This window comes from Osmerus eperlanus, chromosome 3 (genome assembly GCF_963692335.1).
Source record: "Osmerus eperlanus chromosome 3, fOsmEpe2.1, whole genome shotgun sequence".
NCBI lineage: Eukaryota > Metazoa > Chordata > Actinopteri > Osmeriformes > Osmeridae > Osmerus > Osmerus eperlanus.
In genome coordinates, this window is record NC_085020.1 from 5,538,919 (window position 1) to 5,557,461 (window position 18,543).

The 18,543-nt window shown below is 39.7% G+C and overlaps 1 protein-coding gene across 1 annotated transcript in view; it reads right to left on the reverse strand.

Moving 5' to 3' along the window:
- The window catches only part of LOC134016980 (titin-like), a 154,155-nt gene that overhangs the window by 101,711 nt on the left and 33,901 nt on the right, over positions 1–18,543 (reverse strand). Inside the window, exons 38-77 of the mRNA XM_062456226.1 lie at positions 17,923–18,486; positions 17,372–17,653; positions 17,001–17,279; positions 16,624–16,905; positions 16,239–16,517; positions 15,854–16,141; positions 15,473–15,751; positions 15,095–15,376; positions 14,705–14,983; positions 14,341–14,619; positions 13,964–14,242; positions 13,588–13,875; positions 13,172–13,450; positions 12,801–13,082; positions 12,413–12,691; positions 12,026–12,304; positions 11,638–11,916; positions 11,252–11,539; positions 10,880–11,158; positions 10,337–10,618; positions 9,898–10,176; positions 9,500–9,781; positions 9,136–9,414; positions 8,759–9,046; positions 8,373–8,651; positions 7,985–8,266; positions 7,598–7,876; positions 7,189–7,476; positions 6,780–7,067; positions 6,348–6,638; positions 5,833–6,120; positions 5,633–5,749; positions 5,260–5,545; positions 4,983–5,166; positions 4,702–4,785; positions 4,301–4,568; positions 4,147–4,182; positions 1,467–1,538; positions 1,039–1,113; positions 787–858 (exon numbers count right to left, since the gene is read on the reverse strand). Of these exons, the coding sequence (XP_062312210.1) occupies positions 787–858; positions 1,039–1,113; positions 1,467–1,538; positions 4,147–4,182; positions 4,301–4,568; positions 4,702–4,785; positions 4,983–5,166; positions 5,260–5,545; positions 5,633–5,749; positions 5,833–6,120; positions 6,348–6,638; positions 6,780–7,067; positions 7,189–7,476; positions 7,598–7,876; positions 7,985–8,266; positions 8,373–8,651; positions 8,759–9,046; positions 9,136–9,414; positions 9,500–9,781; positions 9,898–10,176; positions 10,337–10,618; positions 10,880–11,158; positions 11,252–11,539; positions 11,638–11,916; positions 12,026–12,304; positions 12,413–12,691; positions 12,801–13,082; positions 13,172–13,450; positions 13,588–13,875; positions 13,964–14,242; positions 14,341–14,619; positions 14,705–14,983; positions 15,095–15,376; positions 15,473–15,751; positions 15,854–16,141; positions 16,239–16,517; positions 16,624–16,905; positions 17,001–17,279; positions 17,372–17,653; positions 17,923–18,486 (10,224 nt within the window). The remainder of the gene's footprint in view (positions 1–786; positions 859–1,038; positions 1,114–1,466; positions 1,539–4,146; positions 4,183–4,300; positions 4,569–4,701; positions 4,786–4,982; positions 5,167–5,259; positions 5,546–5,632; positions 5,750–5,832; positions 6,121–6,347; positions 6,639–6,779; positions 7,068–7,188; positions 7,477–7,597; positions 7,877–7,984; positions 8,267–8,372; positions 8,652–8,758; positions 9,047–9,135; positions 9,415–9,499; positions 9,782–9,897; positions 10,177–10,336; positions 10,619–10,879; positions 11,159–11,251; positions 11,540–11,637; positions 11,917–12,025; positions 12,305–12,412; positions 12,692–12,800; positions 13,083–13,171; positions 13,451–13,587; positions 13,876–13,963; positions 14,243–14,340; positions 14,620–14,704; positions 14,984–15,094; positions 15,377–15,472; positions 15,752–15,853; positions 16,142–16,238; positions 16,518–16,623; positions 16,906–17,000; positions 17,280–17,371; positions 17,654–17,922; positions 18,487–18,543) is intronic.

Below are 18,543 nucleotides of genomic sequence, written 5' to 3' on the forward strand. Positions count from 1 at the left end.
AGACCCTGGTTTCTTTACAGGAGCAGGCTTGGCTTCAGGCTCAGTTTTGATCCCTGGTTTATGCATGGGTTCAGGTTCAGCCTTAATTCCAGGTGCCATTTTAGCCTCTGGTTTGGGCTCAGGTTGAGGAACATCTTCAGATAATAAAGACATTGAAGTTAGCAAGGACAATAGCTGGAAAGCATTTGGGCCATTAAGAAAGTAGAACCTCTATATGGGCAAGATTGAGACAACAATAAAAGACAATTGAAACAACAAAATCAAACAACAACTTAAACAGACAGGCACAGAAGTCCTAAAAAGACTGTAAGGGTCATATAGTCAGTGTATTAAGATATTGTAATCCTCAAGACAGAACGTTAAATTGTTTTAAGGAACAACACAAAAAACATGTAAGAAATTACTGGGATTTCAGTATGACGTGGAAAACAATATACCTTTCTTTACTGGGACCTTTTCTAGTTTGTCTCCTGGGGCAGGTGGAACGGCACCAGGTTTTGGAACCAGTTTCTTAGCTTGCTCTGATTCTTTATAAGGTTTTGAAAGTGAATTTAGGAATCACATATACCAAGACACAAAGATGAGACCTTTTGTAAAGTTGACACTCATGAAGTACATACAGGAATACATAAAAGACCTACCATAAAAGAATAACAAGATCAAATCAGGGTTAATACAAAACAATCACACAAAGTTAGACCCAAGCTGACTAAACACTTTAAAGACAAACAGTACACCACACACACAATAAGGTTATTAGATGGGCACATTGCTGTACAACTGTACCTTTAGGAGAGGGGTGTTCCTTTTTCTCAGGAGCCAATACCGTAGAGATCTTCTCCTCTACTGTTTTTTTGGCTTCAAATAGTTAAAATATAAGTAAAATGTGTGAATTGATGGATTCAGAAAGGGCAAATAGACACAAATAAGAACAATACTCGAGATAACAAGGAGACAGAAGAAGGCTTATAATTAATCTTCATAAATAATACGTTTCAACAAGACAAAACACAATTATTATCAGCTGAGTTCAGATACCTGTGATTGGTTTTGGTGTATCCTGTATAGATGGTTTAGTATGTTTGTCCTCTGGTTTCTTGGGTGCTTCATGATCTTGAAAGACACTTATTGTGTTAACCTCATATAGCCATATAAAAGTTTAGACTACAACCAACACAATTTGTTAGCAGGTGTTAAACACATGTCATTAAGAGACAGGAAGATCAAAAAGCCACTACAACATGTAAGAGCCAAGAATAAAGGAGCATGTGTGACAGACAAATCAAAGTTATATACACACATGGAAAGAATTTGGACATTACAATTACAGCAAATCAGACAGCAAATCAGCAAGTTAGACTTGTACAAAACGGGGAAAGAGTTTAGTAAATGGCAGATAAGCAAGATTATGATTTCACACAATAAATGCTATGCTATAAGGCAGAAGAGGTAAATATGTTTGATACCTTTGGGTGGGACTTGCTGCCTCATCCCTATTGTGGTTTTCTGGACAGATTCATCCACAGGGACTCTAGGGACTACAGAGAGAACATCTTTATTAGACACAAGGCTTAGTTAGGGACAATACTGTTGCTATGGAGAGAAGTGACAATCAGAAATCAAACAAAGAAAACAAATACTGTTAGAAGAAATGAAGGGAAGATATAAAGCATGTATGACATAATGACACTCACAAATAACAAACTCAGAGTTTACACTCAAGATCAAGTCAATAAGTAAACATTTTCAAAGAATAGTTTCAATGCAGGTGGTAACAAATCTGGACATTCAAGGTTACAATGACAAGAAACATGAGATACTTAATTAAAGATATTTTCCTGTGTTAATCATTGAATCAAAAGGAAACACATTAGACTATTGCTTTTTAATGATAAGAGGTTGAAGATTTTAGAGTGTGACCAAACACAAAACAATATGAACACACAAACCGCAACACAGGTGGAAATGGTGTTAAACTGTGTAGTTGGTTATGCTGCTCGTGGTGACACATATGAATCTGATGTAACAGCACAAAATGGCCATTAGTAAATTATATTGTGAAGATGATCATAGAAAAAATAGTGATGGAAACACTTGATCGATTAATAGACTGAAAATGCAATGCAGTATACCTCTTTTTTCCATCTTTTCTTCATAATAGTATTCAGAGGATTCTTAAAACAGACACAAAGGTATTCAATTCTACTGAGGCATCAATGAGTTGTTTAGACAGAATGGAGTATGTCCAATATTGATGATACAAAGAATCATGTCAAAACTAAGTTTTAGACAAAGATTTAAACAATTAATTTAGACGACGTGTACAAACACATACAGACATAAACAACAGTATTTAGTCGTAAACAAACATGAAGCTTGTTAATTTGTTGTAGAATGTTATTTGGATAGTCCCTTGTACATTATCTATAGATGCTGTTTGTAGATGCAGTATCCTATAAAGAGAAGAGGCCAACGAGGCCTTACTGTAATTAAATGTGTTCTTATTCCCTTGAGTCTCTACATATAGATGTTGCTATATTATCATGTACAGATTGACTTTCCAAATAAAATCTTAATTGTAAAAAACCTGCTACAGTATAACCATGATGTGAATCTGCAAATGGCTGTTGGACATTAGTTAGTTTTGTAATGAGGGTTACCAGGAGGTGATGGTGATGGAAAGCAATCATAAAAGAGCAAGAATATCACAAAAGCCTACCTCTCATCTCCACCTCCTCTTCATAATGATAATATTCAGAGGATTCTTTAAAGAGACATTAAAGCATTGAGTGTTCATGAAGGAGGGCTACATAGTATTGTTCATTGAATTCAATGCCTATCTTTTGCCCCACTCTTACCTTCATATGTAATAGAGGAAGGCACTTCAGGGCCTTGTACTGATGAATCTGGGACATCTAAAGAATGTTGAATTTTTTTTTAAATATTGGGGATATAAATATCTACACATTTGTAGGTTGTGTGAATGTCAGTTTACTACAAATGTGTCTGCTAATTGGGTTTAGGAAATTCAGTCTTAAATCATATACTAAATGATGTACTTACCATAAGGTACCCTTCCTAATTCAATTTCTGTGAAAAGGGAAGGCTGAGTATTAAGCACTGAATTTTTTTTTTTTAAGTTGCACACAGCTAGAAAACTTGCCAGTTTGATTTTAACTTTACCGACCTTTGCCTGAAAGGTAAAGCTCAGCTGTACTTTTAGCTTCCCCTCTGGGCTCCAATCTCACAATCACTGAGTAAACTCCTAAAGGATTAGTAATGAAGATTGTTTAATGTCCATTCATTTTGTTTTGATCTACGGGATGATTAAAGTTTGGAACAGTTTTGTTTGACGCAATGCTACACACCTTCGTCCTCAGAGGTTACATTTCGGATGATCATAAAGTGTCGTCGCCCTTCACTTCTGAAGTTATACTTTGGGCACTCTTTAAGCTCCCAAGTCTCTTTATACCACGTAACGATAGCTTTGTCGAAGGACACCTCACATTCAAAGGTGGCAGACTGACGTTCATTCACTTCAACGTTGTGAATACGTTTGGTGAAATGAATTTGTTCAGCTAAAACAAATAACAAGTGAATGATAAGCGTCATGTTCTTGACAATATAAATGTTGGATAAAAGTAGAATAATATGTAAATGTATGATACATTAAATGAGTTTATTATATGTACCAGATTAGTTCAAATATGTTTGTCAATTCATGATGAATTCAAAGGATGGATGAAAGAAAAAAAGAGTTTGAGGTTAAAGCCTCACTTTGTAAAGGCATGAACATTATGGTTATAAGAAGAATGAAAAATATATAGAGAGCAAAAAAGATCTGTTTAAAGGAAATGGTTTTGTGATGAAGTTCAAAGAGGTTAGTAATGACCAGTTCTATCTTATTTAAGATATACAAACCTTCCACCCATAGATCTGTTGTTGACTCTAGGTTGTCATATTTGCAGGTATAACGTCCTTGGTCCTCTGGTCTCAGGTCTTTGATGCACAGTCTCTGAATCTTATCTTTCACTTCAAACAAGAACCTGCCCTTTGGTTCTAAAAGCTTCCCATTCTTAAACCATTGTGTTTTAACATTGGGGATAGAGAACTGGCAAGTCAGTGTGCATGTTTGTCCTTCCTTACCCGCAGCTTCCTGAAGGTGCTTTTCAACCTCAGCTTCTGAAAGATATAAAGAATAAATGTGAATGCCTTTTAACAACAATCCATGTTATCCATCTATACTTTTGATACATATTATTTGTCCAATATATAAACAAATAAGTCCATAGATACCCACCCATCACTGTCAGCTTGGCACTGGAGATGTGTGGGCCACAAACCACACGGTAGTTTCCCTGGTCCTTGGACTGACACTTCTTGATCTTCAGAATGTGGCGGTCACCAACAATGCTGATGTCATATTGGTCATTACTGTCAAGCTTCTGTGTTGCCTTGTACCAGGACAAGGAAATCTCAGGGTAGTTGATCTTGACCTCACACTCAAACACCGCCTCCTTATTTGTGACCACGGTCTGATCTGCTATGTCGTTTATCACAGTGACAGGCTATAGGCAAAGAAAAAGTCGGCTTTAACATGAAATTCAATTACAAGGTATTTTGGTGCAGGGTTCCAAAACAGTGCCATAAGAACATATCAGTGTGGTCTGATCGTAATACAATAGTTACTATTAGGCCTACCTCAGTACGCTCCATTCTTTTCTGTAGATCAGCCACTAGTTTGGCCATGTCTTCATCAGAATCTCTATCTCCTCGATCTGCTTCCTAAATTACACATAATCACAGACCTCTTTAACCTGATGTACATGTATATATGTATGTGTGCATACAACACATTTACTCCACAGCAGTTGTCCACAATTTGAACAGGATTTGTTGTTATTGATGTTTTCTGTTCATACAGTCATACGGTTATTTGTCATTGGTTTGATATGCTATGAAGCCATCTTTAACAGATTTACCGGTCTCCCACTTTCTTCAGCTTTCTCCCTCTTCAGTTGCTCAATGGCCTGAAGGAGGCCACGGTAGTCAGTGATGCCATACATACGGGCATATTTCTCGTACTCCTTAGGGTCGACATTTCTGAGCAACTCCACAATGTCTATGTCTTTACTCTCCTGTGGACTCTTCTGTTTGGAAGGAGTCCTAAAGAAAACACATATGATAATAGGAGAATGTCACTTCATTTGCAATTAAAAATAAATCTATGACTTCCTAACATAAATAACATTCACTTACTTCTTCAGTTTTGCTCTGAAATCTCCTTCCATACCAGCAGAGTCTTTCCTTTCGTCAACATTCAAGTCAGTGTTGCATTCTATTTCTCCGTGTTTGTTGGTGGCAACACATCTGTACTGCCCAGAGTCAGATTTGGTCACTTCTCTTATTTCAAACTTGGCCTCCTGGCCCTTCTGCTCAATAGTGATGCGACCTCCATGAGTGATCTGCCTCCACTTGCCCTTCATCCATTTCACATTTGGAATGGGATCACCTCCGACTTTGGCAATAAACGTTGCAGTGCCCTCTAGAAAAGACCACAACAAATTATGAAGTTATCACTAGATAATTAAAGATGGACTTGAAGTTGGCCTCCATTTTTTTCCCCACTTACTCTCAGAAACATGGGCAGTTCTTGGCTCCTCGATGAAAAACAGATTGTCCAGTTTCTTAGTAGGTGTGGTAGCTGCAGGGGTTGTCTCAGAAGGTGGAGATGCTCCTCCAGCTCTCTCTGCAATAACACAAACAGTAAGTCTATAGAGGTAAAAAAAAAAAAGCACAAAAAGAAAGAATGGCCTTTTATGAACATATTACCTTTCACTGTCACTTTAGACTTGCAGAATTCACTACCAGCATCATTGGTAGCCTTGCAGAGATAGTCCCCTGCATCCGTTCTAGACGTTTGATTGATATCCAAACAGGCAGTGCCATCAGTGAATGTGATTTTAGTGTTAGTGGAGGACTGTAGTTCCTTCCTGTCCCTCATCCACTGAATCTTAATGGGAGGAGATCCACGAACATGACATCTAAGGCTCAACTTCTCTCCCTCATTCACAGTCACTGGCTTTAGAGGGACATCAAATACTGGAGGTTTCCTGTGCTCTGAATGAGGAGAGATGACACATGGAGAATACATAAAGTATAGCTTTCATCAAGATGAAGGAGCCCCATTTAAGGCATTCTGTAAGTAGAAATGTGTTTGTGGCAACTATGTCATATTGGTGCAACAGTGATATGGCAGGAGATACTCAGTCTCGATTCTCACCTTTTAAATATGTGAACATAGAACAATTCACAGTAAATTCATATAAATAATTTCAGCAACCTACCAGAAATGGCAACTGAGGCTGGACAGGAGGCAGTTCCAGCTTCATTGGTAGCTTTGCAGCTGTATCTGCCATTGTCAGAGACCTGGGAGTTCTTGATACACAGCACAGCCACATTGCTCTTGAAGGAAATGTCATACTTATCAGAGCTGTGGATTTCACTGTTATCTTTATACCAGGTGATAGTCATGGGCTGAGATCCAGATAAACGACCCTCTATCTTCACCACTTTGCCCTCTGTGTCTTCAATGTTTTCTGCTGGCAATTTGGTGAAGGTGGGAGGGATTTTACGCTCTGAAAATGTAAAGGTACAATTTTAGTAAATAGAAGGATATGTGAAAAAGTACATCACAAAAGAAACTAAAGTAGACATATTGCTGTCTTAAATAAAAGAGATGGCCATGATGGAAAAACTGCTGGCCACATGCCTAGTACCTTTCACAGAAATGTCTGCGGAACAAGAGTCCTTGCCAATATCATTAGAGGCCTGGCAAAAGTAGCGTCCAGTGTCAGATTTATCAGCCTTCAGAATAGTAAGATGGGGGGTATTATTCTCGCAGGACATCTTATAATTTCCCCCAGATCGAATATCTTTATGATCCTTTGACCAAGTGACTTTTATTGGCATTGACCCCGTCATGTGGCATTCAAGCTCAACACTGCCCCCTACTGATACATCCTGGGGTGGGAGCTTTCTGTCAAACACAGGGGGGTATCTTGGTTCTAAAAGGTCAGAAAAAGAGCAGGGCAACAGAACAGAAATTCAAGTTATAACATGAACTAGCTCATTCATATAGCGCATTCTCTACAAGCAAAATGTCACTTATTGAAAACCCAGACAGACCTTGAAGAGTGAGTTTGGCTCTACAGGAAGCTGTTCCAACACTGTTGGTAGCAACACAAGTGTACTCTCCAGAGTGCCTCATCTCTCCCTTGTGGATTTGCAGGGCAGCTGTGTTATCATCGTAAGATGTGGAGAATTCATTTTGGTTTCTCAGAGGTTCACCGTCTTTGAGCCAAGAGACTTCGATGGGAGAAGACCCAGCCACACGGCATTCAAACCTGACTGCTTGACCCTCAGTCTGCTGAAGACTCGTGATTTTCTTTGGGAAGGAAGGTGGTGTTTTGGCCTCTGGAATAAGATGGTTTAACATTTCAATATAGTTTAGGTAGTGCGCTGCAAAACATTTGTCATATTATGGGTCATGGCATAAGCTCAGAGATAAGAATCCTACATAAAAGAGGAGCATCACCTTGAACATTGAGTCTGCAGCTTGAAGAGGCAGAGCCTATTGTGTTCTCTGCCTTGCAGGTGTATTCGCCGATATCCGACTTAGTTGCTTTGCTTAGCTTCAAACAGGCAGTGCCTTTGGAATATTCAATTTTGCAGGTTGCAGTGGATCTCACTTTTCCATCAGCTTTAAACCAAGACACTTTGATTTCAGGTGTTCCTCCAACCTGGCATTTCAAACAGACTGCATCACCTGCAGTCACTTCCATGGGCTCCAACTTTTCAATAAAATAGGGTGGTTCTGAAGTGACAGACATGTACGTATGAGTCAGTCAAGGTTTGTATAAAGTTACAGCATAAGACATAGGACAGCCCAGTTCTTTTACCACATATTTGAATGTAAACTAACCCAGAATTGACACTTGTGCATGGCAGTTATCCTTTCCAGCATCATTGGATACTTCACAAGAGTATCGGCCTCCTGCCTCTTTGTCATCCGTGTTCAAACATTCCAGGATACATGAGCTCTCTGTAGTGGTGATGTTGAACTTATAAGAGGCAAAAATCTGTTGACCATCCTTAGACCAGTTAACTGAAATCTTTGGGCTTCCAGTATAAGTGCATTCAAGAACCAGGGGTTTCCCTTTCTCAACAGAGAGGTCCTTCAGCTTTTTAACGAAGCGTGCCGATTCTAAGCAAAACAACACAGAAATTAGTTAAATCACATACTGGTTGGTTAATGGAAATAGGAAATGGGAAACATCTACTGTTTTCTACAACACTGTCTATTGACGAACCTTTAACAGACAAGTGAACCGGACAGCTCTCCTTCCCAGCATCATTAATGATCTGACATGTATACTCTCCAGCGTGGGATTTATCGATTTTGAACAACTCCAGAGTGGCTTTATTGTCCCGTAAAGCAATCATAAAGTCCCTTCCAGACACAATTTCTTTGCTGCCCCTGAACCATTTGAGTTTCAGGGGGGCACTTCCTTTAACAATGGCTGAGAAAGTAACATTTGTTCCGGGCATTGCTTCCATTGGCTGAGGTTGCACCACGAAAGAGGGAGGCTCTAAACATAAAAATAAATTTCTTAAAGGTTGCACACTATCAACAGTTCACCAGGTAAAGGTCATGATAAAGCCCAGGTGAGAACATGCAGACTGCATTCTTACTGACCTTTCACAATGAAAGACGCAGAGGTCTCATTTGCTCCTGCTTTGTTCACAGCTTTGCACTTATACACTCCAGAGTCGGACAACTTAAGAGTGGGCACTTTGAGTGTGCAATTGTTGTCAGTGAATGCAATCTCATAGTTTGGTCCACTCCTGACTTCCTCCCCATCGTGGTACCAGGTAATGGTGAAAGGTTGAGAACCTGACACTTTGCATTCCATCTCACCAGGTTTCCCAACAATTGTATTAGAATCCTTCAGTTTCCGTGTGAATGTGGGAGGTATGGTCTTATCTGTTTGAAAGAATATGATTAGTAACCAGAGAATTAGACAAAAAAATACTTATGTTAAACCATACCACATATATAGAGAAGCCACCAACCTAGAACAGTGAGGTTGATTTTGCTCAGGTCTCTGCCAACCTCGTTTTCAACTTCAAACGTGTATTCTCCTGTGTCAATTCTCTCCGCTGACAGAACCTGCAGGCTGGAGATCATCTTGGAGAAGGAGATTTTGTACTTCTTGCCAGATGAGAGCTCAACACCGTTCTTGAACCATTTTGGTTTTAGCTCTGGTGTCCCACATACTGTGACCTCTAGGGCAGCAATATCACCTGCGGTGACACTAAGAGACTCTGGTCTGTCCACTACCTTTGCAGGCTCTGAAAATACAGAGATGAGCACGGTCTTACAACCTGAGCGACTGACAAACTAAAGACTGCAAAGAAAAATTTGAATGTTACAAACCTAGGACAGTCAAGTTAGCAAAACATTCCACAATGCCAGCATCATTTTTGAGTTGGCAGGTGTATTTCCCAGCTGTGGTAGAGTCTGCTTGGAAAACTTTAAGAGTGGCCTGGTTATTCTCAAAGGTTATTTTCCGGTTGTCACCGTCTCTGAGTATGTGATCCTTGTCTTGAACCCAAGACACAGTCATTGGCTGAGAGCCTTTGACAGTGGCCACCAGAGTCACCTCCTTGCCAGATATGACTGTCATGTTAGATAACTTCTTCACAAATGCAGGTGGCTCTGAAGAAAGGACAAACATTTACAGAGGTAAAGGAAATATAATTGGAACAAAGTCAATAATGCTGGTATTCAGATCATTAAGGAAATTGCCCAAGGATCTCCACAATCTCACTGACCTCTGAGTCTAACTGTAGTTCGGCAGGTTTCACTTCCTACACTGTTTGCTGCCTTGCACTCGTATTCACCAGCATCTGAGTCCTCTAATCCAATGACATGAAGAGTAGCAGAGCTATCCTCATTCACCATCTTGTACTTTCTGCTCTCTTTTAGAGGCTTTTTGTCCTTGTACCAGTTAATCTCAAAGGGTGCAGTGCCATTAATTTCACATGACATACTGACATCCTTGCCCTTCATTCCTTCAATAGGTTGTGGGACTTTGAGGAAAGATGGGGGATCTAAAAAAAGATGTGAGAATCACTTAGGTTGAACTGTTGGTTACATTCAGCAAACTGTACAAAAACTATTTCCTTTTGAGGAAAAACACGCTTTTTGAGATACTCAGGTCCAAAACAACATGGTAAATATTAAGATGCAGGAAGTCGTTCCGTGGCTGACCTTTGACAGTAAGAGTGGTGCTGCAACTAACACTTCCAGCATCATTCTGAGCTTCGCAGGTGTAGACTCCATTATCATCAAATCGTGTTGTAAGGAGCTGAAGGACCGCCATTGACTCGACAAATGACGTTTTGTAGTTACCACCATCTGTTATCTTATTGTCGTTTTTGAACCAGGTCATTCGGAGGGGTGGAGAACCGGTGACCTTGCACTCGAGACGGAGGGGCTCGGACTGCTTCACGAACTTAGTGGGTGGGAGTTTCAGGACAAACTCAGGGGGTTCTGCAAGGTCAAAATATAAGCATGTTAACTGATTGAAGCACATGAGCAGTTAGTGAATGATTACAGGGTAGTGATGAGCTGTATAAATGGATGATCTGTTAGAGATGGAAGGCAAGACGTGGGTTGGAAAGCAATTGGAAGACACATCAGCAATTCTTGACAAGGGAGCAATGTAAATATCAATGCCGTGAAAATGAAGAAGCTGTGAAAAAAGATGGAGTTGATGGGGCAAGAGTGAAAAAAAGATTTTTTTTTCCAAACCTTTCACTGTTAAATCAGCACTACATCTTGCCGAGCCAGCATCATTGCTAATTTGACAAGAGTAAACTCCACTTTGTAAAACTCCCACTGAGTAAAGATCTAAGAAGCATGACAGGCCTTCCAGTCCAGTAAAACATGACGGTCCAGTCATGAGTTCAGTGTCATCCTTGAACCATTTCACTGTGAAGGGAGGTGTTCCTTTAAATGTGCTCTTAAAGCGTACATTTGTGTTCGGGAGAGCAGCCTGAGATTCAGGCGACAGCACAAAGCTGGGAGGCTCTAAGGAAACAACAGGGTTACCAGGTTAATGAGCTGTCATCTGGGACCGCTAGAGAAATATTAAGAGACCAATGACATGGGAGTTCTCCTAACCTTTGACCCTTAAGGCTCCACTGCATTCACAACTCCCTGCTTTGTTAGTTAGTTTGCAAGAGTAGGTGCCTGCATCAGCTCTGTCTAGCTGCTCCATCTCCAGAGATACAGAATTGTCCTCCTGAAGAAGCTTGTGTCGTCCACCACTAGAAATTATGTTCCCATCTTTCTGCCATTCCACAGATATAGGAAGTGATCCTGATATTTTGCATCCAACTTGAACAAACGAACCCAGTATTTCCTGCATGGCCATCAAAGGCTTGATGAAGCTTGGGGGGATCACTTGTTCTGTTTAACAAAACAATAGTATAAATAATCATAATTATATTCAGCTCATCTCCACTGCAACACCAAAACTATTGTGATTGGTCAATATGTGCACTAACCTAGTACAACCAGTTTGAGTTTGCAGTGGCAGGTGTCAATGTGGTTAGCCACCTCAAAGACATAATCCCCTCCATTTTCCATCTGTGCAGATTGAATTTTAAGGCAACTGACATTGTTCTCAAAGCTAAGCTTCTGTTGTGGTTTGGACTGAAGCTCTTTGCCATCTTTCATCCATTTAACCCTGAGCTCAGGGGAGCCGGTCACTTTACACTCTAAACTGACTGGATCCCCAATGGTCACCTTTATCATCTCTGGTTTCTCCGTTATCTGTGGGGGCTCTAAAAAGCACAAATGAGATACGTTATCTAACAGGATGTTCTTTTACAATTCACACAATCCTACATCCTTTAAGAATCCTGAATTATTCAACATCCTATTAAGACAAACCTTGCACAGTCAGGCTTGCAAAGCACTTGTCTTGTCCAGCTTCATTTAGGACCTGGCAGGTATATTTCCCACTGTGACAGGCTTCGCAAACAGGAATCTTTAAAGTTGCCACATTATTTTCAAACATCCTTTCAATCTTAGGATCTTCCAAGATCCAATTCTCATCCTTTTGCCATTGCACGGACAAGGTTGGTGAGCCAGCCACAATACACTGGAATTTAGCTAGTTGGCCCAACACAGTGGCAACACTCTGGATCTTCTCCACAAATGATGGTGGTTCTATCATCAAATCAATCAAACAATTAATTCAGTTATCAACTATCACAGCAAACAAAAGTCTTTTAAGGTTAAATATGTTCTTTTTGTAAGCAGGTTAAAAACACAAACCTTTAATGTTCAGTGTAGTCTTACAAGAACAGCTTCCCACCTCATTAGCAACAGTGCACTGGTATTCACCTACATCTATGACATCACATTTTTGCACCTCAAGTCTCAGTATGTCATCAACTTGTGAAAAACTGTACTTTGTGCTGGATTTGATTTCCTTCAGATCCTTGTGCCATGTAATTTCTAATGGAGCAGTCCCAATGATTTGGCACTCAAAAAATGCATTTGAGCCCTTTACAACATCTGAGGGTACTAACATTTTTACAAAGGATGGTGGCTCTGAGATGGAAAGAGCAGAGAATTAATCAAAATATATTCAGGAAATCCATGTTCTCAAAAGTGTTTTGAAACAACAATTGAATTCAGAACATATACTGATCACACTAACCTTTAACTCTCAATTCCATATTACAGCTTTCACTACCAGCCTCATTGCGTGCCTCACAGTAGTACATTCCACTGTCTTTCATATCGGCATTGCATATGTCTAGAGTTACCAAGGAGTTGACATAAGACATCTTGTATTTGTCACTAGGGTTGATTTCATTCCCATCTCTAAACCAGTAGATGTCTATCTCTGGTGTTCCTGTCACTTGGCACTCAAACATCTTACTCTGCCCTGGCTTCACCACAGACAGTCTATCTGGAGTGCGAGTGAATTTTGGAGGCTCTATAGAATAAAGGAAAGGAATGACAATGAAGGACAGCAGTCAAATTTGTATGAACAGTACCAAAATAAAGCCAAAGAATAATAAATACCTTTGACAAAGAGAGTTGCCTGGCAAACAGCAGAGCCAACATCATTCTTAATTTCACAGACATAGTCTCCAGAGTCTGATGTTTTGGCAAAGAACAGTTCCAGTGAACTTGAGGTGTGGTCCTTAATTACAGAACAGTCAGAGCTTGACATAATTTCTTTTTTATCCTTAAACCATTTTATGGTCATGGGTGGAGTACCAGACACAAGGACATTAAACTGGACCTTTGATCCAGGCACAACGTCCATTGATTCAGGTTTTTCAAAGATAGATGGTGGTTCTGTTGATGAAAGGGAAGAAATCTATATGATTGAACTTCCACTAATCTGCAGACTGTGTAATGATAAACTTTATTTCCTCAGTAGAACTACATTATGCTCATAATGTGTATTGCTAAATAGGAAATATCGAAAGTACCTTTCACAATCAAGGCACCAGAACACTGGTCACTTCCTGCTTTGTTTTTAGCAATGCAGGTATAACTGCCACTGTCCTCACTATCGAGACGAGTAATTTCGAGAAAAGCGTTATTTTCAAAGAAGGTACATTTGTGTTTGTCATCAATCTTGATCTCTTTCTCATCTTTGAACCAATGTACAGTTATGGGCAAAGACCCTGACACAAGGCATTCCAAGTGGGCAAATGATCCTTTGATGCTTTCTGTTTTCTTCAGTTTTCTTGTGAACGAGGGCTTAAGTATTTGATCTAGCATGAATAAAAATAACAATCAATATATTGTTGAAGACAACATGGTGAAACATAATAACATTTGAAAGATTTTTGATAAACTGACCGAGAACTGTGACTGTAGCCTCACAAGAACTATGTCCAACGTCATTTGAAACCTCAAATATGTAGTCCCCACTATCACTTTTCGCTGTGGCTAGAATCTTCAGAATGGAGCTTGTATCTGTGTTTTGGACTTTGTATCTTTGACCTGATGTTAGCTCTTTCCCATCCTTCAGCCATTTGGCTTTGATGACTTTGGTTCCAGAGAACCTGCATTCTAGAGTAGCTGGATCCCCCAATGTAACACTGATGGACTTGGCTTCCTCAGTGATTGTAGCTGGTTCTGTGATCAACAAAACATTCAAAAATGTTTATATCTGATCAAGTTCAGGCATATAACAAATACAATTGGATTAGATTGCCTCTGTCATGACAACCAACCTTTGACTGTCAAGACAGCTGAGCATTTCTGACAACCAGCTAGATTCTGTGCCTGACATGTATATTTTCCTCCATATTTGGCTTGTACGTTTGTGATGTGCAGCAGTGCAGTCCTGTCTTTATAGGATATCTGCATGTGTTCAGCCTCTCTGACCTCGTGGTCATCCTTATGCCATGACACCGTCATTGGTTCAGATCCCTTCAGCCCACACTGAAGAGAAATCTCACTGCCTACTTGAGAAACTGTGTTCTCTAACTTTTGCACAAATGACGGAGGTTCTAGAAGAGAAGCACAAAACTGTGTGAATAATTTTAAATAAAGATCCTACAGTACAATACATTTAACTCAAGTTTAAATACCAACCTTTTAGGGTTACACTATAATCACAAGAAGTTTTCCCAACTTCATTTTCCACAGTGCATTGATACGTTCCAGTATCCAAAGCATCAACTGTAAGTATTTGGAGGGCAAGTATGTCACCTGTTACACTGATCTTGTGCCTTTTATCATTTCTGATCAACTTGGCACTTTTGTAAAAAGATACACTGAAAGGAGCAGAGCCCGACACCTGTCCTTCCATCATCACATCTGACCCTTTGATAACATCTTTGTGTTCAAAAGTCCTCAAAAACACAGGAGGTTCTACAAGAAAAAATTATGTCAACATGAAAGTTCACCAAGCTAAGTACAAGTGCATGATATGAAGAAAGAAAACTTCCAGGAAAACACAAGGAGCTAAAAGATATTACAAACCTTTGACTGTCACTGTGCTGCTGCAGCGGTCACTACCAGCATCACTTGACGCCACACAAACATAGTCTCCACTATCCTCAACAGTGCAGTTGACTATCTCCAATGAGACAACTAAGTTCTTTACACTCGTTTTGTATTTCTGATTAGAACTGATCTCGATTTCGTTCTTAAACCACTTAAAAGTGATTTCAGGGCTGCCAGTAGCTTTGCACTCCATAACTACAGCACTGCCACTGGTTACAAGTTTTGAAGACTCAAGCTTCATGACAAACACTGGTGGCTCTAAAGGAAAGAATTGAACAATGGTTATAAGACAACACATGAAACAAACATTGCTGCTGTACAAAAAACAACACTACATATGAAAAGATAGGGCACCTTTGACGAACAGGACTGCGGTGCATGACACCTTCCCAGCATCATTCATTACTTGGCAAGTGTAGGTAGCAGAGTCAGTAGGTTTTACTGAGTGAAGCTCCAAGATGCTTGACAAGGCGTCTTTCTTGATAAAACATGAGCCTCCAGATGATACCTCTTTGTCCTCTCTGAACCATTTAACAGTAAAAGGAGCTGTTCCAGAGAAAGCTGCCTTCAAGATGACAGCAGATCCTGGTATGACATCTTGAGAATTAGGTTTCAATGTGAAGACCGGAGGTTCTAGAAGTTGGTAAGAATAAAAGATTTGTATGAGCATGTTATCACTTGTCAAGAAAGTAAATTGAGGAGAGACAGAGATCTAAAAGGCAATAGTATTTGAACCTTTGACGTATAAAGTTCCACTGCTGTCTTTAAAACCAGCAGCATTTGTTGCCAGGCATTTGTACACTCCAGCATCATCTTTCTCCAGCTGAATGACTTTCAGTACAGCTGAACTGTCTTTAAACTCAGGTTGATATTTCTGTCCGCTCTTAATTTCCTTGTCATCTTTGAACCAAGATATGGTCATGGGCTGAGACCCAGATACTTTACAGTCCATTGAGACATTGTTACCAATGCTTCCATCAACTCTTTTTAGAGACTTAGTGAAAGACGGAGGCATGATCCGATCTGTTGTTGAGGGGAAAGTGTTACATTAGTCGCAAGTTATTCTGGGACAGTTTCCTGGAAACAACAAAAAAAAAAACAGAAGTGATCAATATCAAACCTAGAACAGTGATAGAACAAGAGCACTCGTCTTTTCCAACTCGATTGGACACTTCCATTTTGTATTCAGAACTGTCTCCTTTTTCTGCTGCAAGAATCTTTAAAACAGCAACATTGTCCTTAAGAGTCATCTTATATTTTCGACCACCTGTGACTTCCTTTCCATCTTTGAACCATTTGACTTTGAGGTCTGGACTTCCTGCAATAGTGCACTCCAAGGTTGCTGAATCCCCCACTGTCACACTAATGGACTCAGCTTTCTCTAAGATTCTAGCTGGTTCTGAGATATAGAAAGAAGAAGTAGAGATTCAGGATTGAGGAGACAAATAAATCGGAATGAATAATTCTGTATATCTGCACAAACTTAAACCTAATAATTATCTAACCTTGAACGGTTAAAGTAGCTTCACATTTCTGTAGTCCTGCTTCATTCTCTGCTTGGCAGGTATATTTGCCACCATGACTAATTACAACGGTTGCTATTGATAAACTAGCAACATTGTTCTCAAAAAACATTTTTAAGTTAGGATCATCATCTCTCAGTATTTCAGAGTCCTTCATCCATTTGACTGTGATGGGGGTCGAGCCTTTTATGGTGCCCTGCAGTTTTACAGCAGTGCCCAAAATTGCTGTAGTACTGTCAATCCTCTTTGAGAATGTTGGTTGTTCTGATCAAAACATAACAACAAAACAATTAAAGTCGTCTGTAAAATCTTTGCTGACACTGTTAAGATTTTTCCTGTGCTATAACCAAAATACTAACCTTTCAGTTTTGCTAGGGCCTTGGAGGAAATTTTACCAACATCATTAGATACAACACATTGGTAATCCCCAACATCTGCACTTTCAAATGAGCAGATTTCCAAACGGGCCATAGATTCCTGAGAGACTACCCTGTACTTTTTATCTGTGGTTAGTTGTTTCTTGTTTTTGAACCAGGTGATTTCAAAAGGAGCTGTTCCAACAACTTCACATTCCATTAGAGCTGCAGTACCCTTCACTGCCTCGACCATTTGTAGTTCTTTACGGATGGAAGGGGGCTCTGAGAATAACAGTGTAAATTAGATTGCATACTTGTCCGTCACTGGATATTCACACAATAAACTGTTAAAGCAAAATTTAAGAGTGGCAAACCTTTAACAGATATTTGCGTGCTGCAGCTTTCACTACCCGAGTCATTAGACACCTCAAAGGTGTAGTTTCCACTGTCTGACACAAGAAGATTGATTATTTCTAAAATAGCAAGACCATTCTTGAAAGAGATTTTATATTTCTCTCCATCGCTGAGTTCCTTGTCATTTAAAAACCAGCTTGAGTGAAGTTCAGGGGATCCTTTGACTGTGCACTGTAATCGTGCAGCAATGCCCTGCTTCCATGTAATCTTAGACTCCATTTTCTTCACAAAGGTAGGAGGCTCTGTAAAGAGTATTTCATAATAAGATAGTAATATTTTCAAAATAACCATCAGAGGAGACAAGAGTACAAGAAGAAAGGACAAGAAGAGTACTGCTGCACACAGATTATGCATATGCAATATTTTTGAATTCAAGATATTGTTCATTCAATATATAACACATTACACTGGCTACTCAGGTCCTTGGTCCCTGAAATACAGTAAACAGTTAAGAGTTCCATGATGCAAGAGGCATGGTGTTACGCAAGGAAACCATAATCAAAGATCTTACCTTGCACTGTCAACACAGCAGAGCAATCTGAAGTCCCAGCATCGTTTGAAGCTGTACAGACATATCTCCCTGAATCTTTCAGTTTTGCCTTAGAAATTTCAAGAACAATGACCTTTTCTTCAAAAGAAAGTTTACTTTCCATTGTTTGATGCATTTTTTTGCCATCCTTTGTCCAGGTGATGGTCACTCCAGTGTCCTCATCCACTTGGCACTCAAGACGTAATAGATTGCCAACAGCTGCAGACACTGACTCAAAGGTCTTTATAAAGCTGGGCTTCTTGATAACAATCAGCTCTGTGCTGCATGTAGCAGTGCCAACACTGTTGGATGCTTTACACAGGTAAACCCCCTGGTCTTCTAACTGAAGACTTTTGATTTGAAGAGAATGTTTGTTCTTGTCACTTGTTACATTATAGTTTGCTCCAGAAGTGATGGCAATGTTGTCTTTGTGCCAGACAACATCCATAGGTGTGGAGCCAGTGACTGTGCATTGGAAAGCAGCTTGCTTGCCCACATATAAAGTCATTGGATCAGGTTTTTTAATAAATACTGGTGGGTACATTTCTATAGAAAGTAGGCAAAACATAAGAAAGATGTAATAGGAAAAGAATGCTTTATACA